Consider the following 3,150-nt stretch of genomic DNA (forward strand, 5'->3'; position numbering starts at 1 on the left):
CACACACACACACACACACACACACACACACACACACACACACACACACACACACACACACAGCTCTGGTAGAAGTGGGCTGCACTGGTCGTGTATTGTTCTAACTGGGTCAGAGCCTGAAGGCAGGAGGAGAGAGGGAGGAGAGCAGAGATGGATGGAGTAATGGAGGGCAGGAGGGCTTTTGTGCTGTCTAGTAATGGACACAGTGAGGACGCTGGAGCAGAATAAAACATAGTAAATGCCTTCAGGACCAGGCAGTGAGTTGATTTACATCCTCACATCAGAGTCAGATTCACCCTGTAATGTCACAGCTCATGTACATGATGAAAACCAGTGAGTCTTTATTTTACATGGTGTTTTTAATGACTGCAGTGTAAATGAGTCTGTGGTGAGGACGAACCAAACCGGACCAGACCGGACCAGACCGGACCAGACCGGCTGTGTGTGTGGGACTCACTGTGCTCTGAGGAGGTCTGGGTGGGTCTTCTCCAGGACTCTTCTTACCCAGACAGGCCACTCTCCAGGCCTCCTGGACCTCCGAGTTGAACACAGTGAAGACCAGCATCACCGACAGACCCTGAGAGAGGGCGGTCGAGAGAGGCAGAGGGACACAGAGAGAGAGAGAGAACGATGGAGTTTAAGGTTTTAATCTACAAGATCTTCACATGGCCACGTGTCCAAATATAACACAGGTACACAGGGAGTAATGTTGACATATCTTATGTTATATTTACATATCTATTGTACATATATTATATTATTATTATAGTATTTGATATTATCATTTTGCTGCTTCATTCTGCACATTCCCCACTGTGAGACCAATAAAGGATATTTCATCTTATGTGTAAAAAATAAAATAAGTAAAATCATGAATCAGCTGGAAACTGTTTGAATTAGAGTTGAAATTAACCGGAATGTATTTATTCAGTGGATTAGTTCTACTACTGCCACAAACACAGAGCGGGTCACACCTGTACGAGGCACAGGACGTCAAAGATGTAGTAGAAAGCCAGGATGCTGTTGTTCACAGCCATGAGGCCACACAGCCAGGTGGAGGTGGCAACCAGCAGCAGCAGGAAGGCATTACGGATGGTAGCACTGGAGAGAGAGAGAGGGAGAGAGAGAGAGGGAGGGAGAGAGAGAGAGAGAGAGGGAGAGAGAGGGAGACAGAGAGAGAGAGGGAGAGGGAGACAGAGAGAGAGAGGGAGGGAGAGAGAGGGGGAGAGAGGGAGGGAGAGAGAGAGAGAGAGGTTAGATCTGGATTCACCGGGACGAGTCTGTGATGTCACTCTACCAGGAAGTGAGAGCAGCAGATAAAACCAGAGGAAGAACACTGACAGCTCTCAGCCTCAGTGACGTCTCTGTGTCGATCTGATCAATAACATGATCATAGTTGATGAGTGAGACAGATCTGTTCCCTGTTAGTTCACAAATCATCATCAGCACTACGCTGCCCATAGTTTGTGATGCTCAGTGAAGAAGTTAAAACACAATCTGATAAAAACAAAAGGAATAAAAAGAGGTGAAGCCCAGATTTTATTGTTTGTTTACACATTTAAACTTTAAACTCTTTTTTCATGTTTGGTGTAAAGTTCTTTTATTTTATTTTCATGATTCATTTCTGTTCATTTTTGCTGTTTTTACAGAAAGTAGAATTGTTCAATAAACAGAAATAGTATAAAAACATATTGTAAAGAGTGACGCAGATTTATTTATTTCACCTCATTTTACATTGTTTTTAATTTTACAACATGTTTATTTTATGTCTTCTCATGTGAAGCACGTTGGGCTGCAGTTCTTGTATGAAAGGTGCTCTACAAATAAAGTTTATTATAATAATAATAATAATAATAATTATTATTATTATTATTATTATAATAGAGTATTTTGCAGTGGTAACACTTCAGTTTCTCTGAGTGGGATCAATAAAGATTATCGTAACGTATCATAAGTTTATTGAAACGTCAGAGTAACGCTATAACAAACCAGGATGACTGACTCGACTGTGTCTGTGGTGCAGACAGATTATCTTCATATTATATCACATTATATTATATTATATATATATACACACACACAATATTAGACTACAGGCTTCAAAGACAGAATTCTGGTGTTTTTAAAAAGAGATCTTTACACAGCATCATGTGACGAGTCATAAAAGACATCATGTGACATCACGTGATGGGAATCAGCTGACAGAACCGTCCTGTACTCACATGACAGGAAGCTTCTTGGTCTCCTTCTGCGACGGGTTGCAGGACATCTTGGCTACGATCATGAATATCCCCCCGTTCATCTGGAGAGAGCAGATCAATACAAACGGTGAGGCAACATCTTTAATGCCCTTCAGCTGATCCAACACTGACATTGCCGTTAGCAACATCAGGATGAAGATGAAACTAAATCAATGAGGATGAAAAAGTCAGAGGAAAAAGTTAATCTCTTTTATTCTGTTTCAGTTCTTTAGTTTCTAAGAAAATAAATTAGAGTGAAAAAAGAAAAATGCAGGATGAATGAATGAATGAATGAACAGAGAAGAAGCAACAGAACAGCAGGATGAAGGAGAAAAGAAATAGTGTGTAAACTCTCTGCTGTGTAATTATTCATCAGGACATGTTGTGTCTGAGATGCTGCGGTTGTACAGTGACGGGTCTTAGCGTGATGTGATTAGAATTAGAGCGAAGAGTTCAAGTCTTCGTCACATTCGCTTGGAGAGCTGCCGTTCGTCACTGAGGAGGAGGTCGTGTGTTAATGTGGGAAGGAGGAGGGAACAAGTTTACACAGTTTCACTATCTGATTATATCATGTGATTAAATCAAACAGTCTACCCTCCACTCTCCATCACCTCACGCTTCATTTTATATTCTTATTTCCTACGTGCAAACAGATTTTAAAATGCTCCTCCTGGTCTGTAAAGACCTAAAGGTCTCTGGTCTGAACACATCCGGACCCCTCAGGTGATCTGGGTCAGCTTCACTCAGTGTTCCCAGAATCAGGAGCAGGTGAAGCAGCTGTTAGTTTCTCTGCTCCTCACCTGTGGAAGCAGCTTCCTGAACACCTGAGATCAGTTAGATCAGGGACTGAAACATCACTGTTCACTGCAGCTTATCAATAAATCACGTACACAACATCTTTTAATCGGCT

The 3,150-nt window shown here is 41.8% G+C and overlaps 1 protein-coding gene across 1 annotated transcript in view; it reads right to left on the reverse strand.

The window, feature by feature from the left end:
* Positions 1-3,150, reverse strand: part of LOC111652128 (cadherin EGF LAG seven-pass G-type receptor 3-like) — a gene marked incomplete at its 3' end in the record, with an annotated part of 19,100 nt that overhangs the window by 1,254 nt on the left and 14,696 nt on the right. The window contains exons 12-14 of the mRNA XM_087172938.1: positions 2,223-2,405; positions 975-1,101; positions 458-577 (exon numbers count right to left, since the gene is read on the reverse strand). Coding sequence (XP_087029064.1) covers positions 458-577; positions 975-1,101; positions 2,223-2,405 — 430 coding nt within the window. The remainder of the gene's footprint in view (positions 1-457; positions 578-974; positions 1,102-2,222; positions 2,406-3,150) is intronic.

The sequence above is a fragment of the Seriola lalandi genome, unplaced genomic scaffold, assembly GCF_002814215.2.
Source record: "Seriola lalandi dorsalis isolate HSWRI2012SDOR001 ecotype SW California unplaced genomic scaffold, Sedor1 jcf7180002053925, whole genome shotgun sequence".
Classification (NCBI taxonomy): Eukaryota; Metazoa; Chordata; class Actinopteri; order Carangiformes; family Carangidae; genus Seriola; species Seriola lalandi.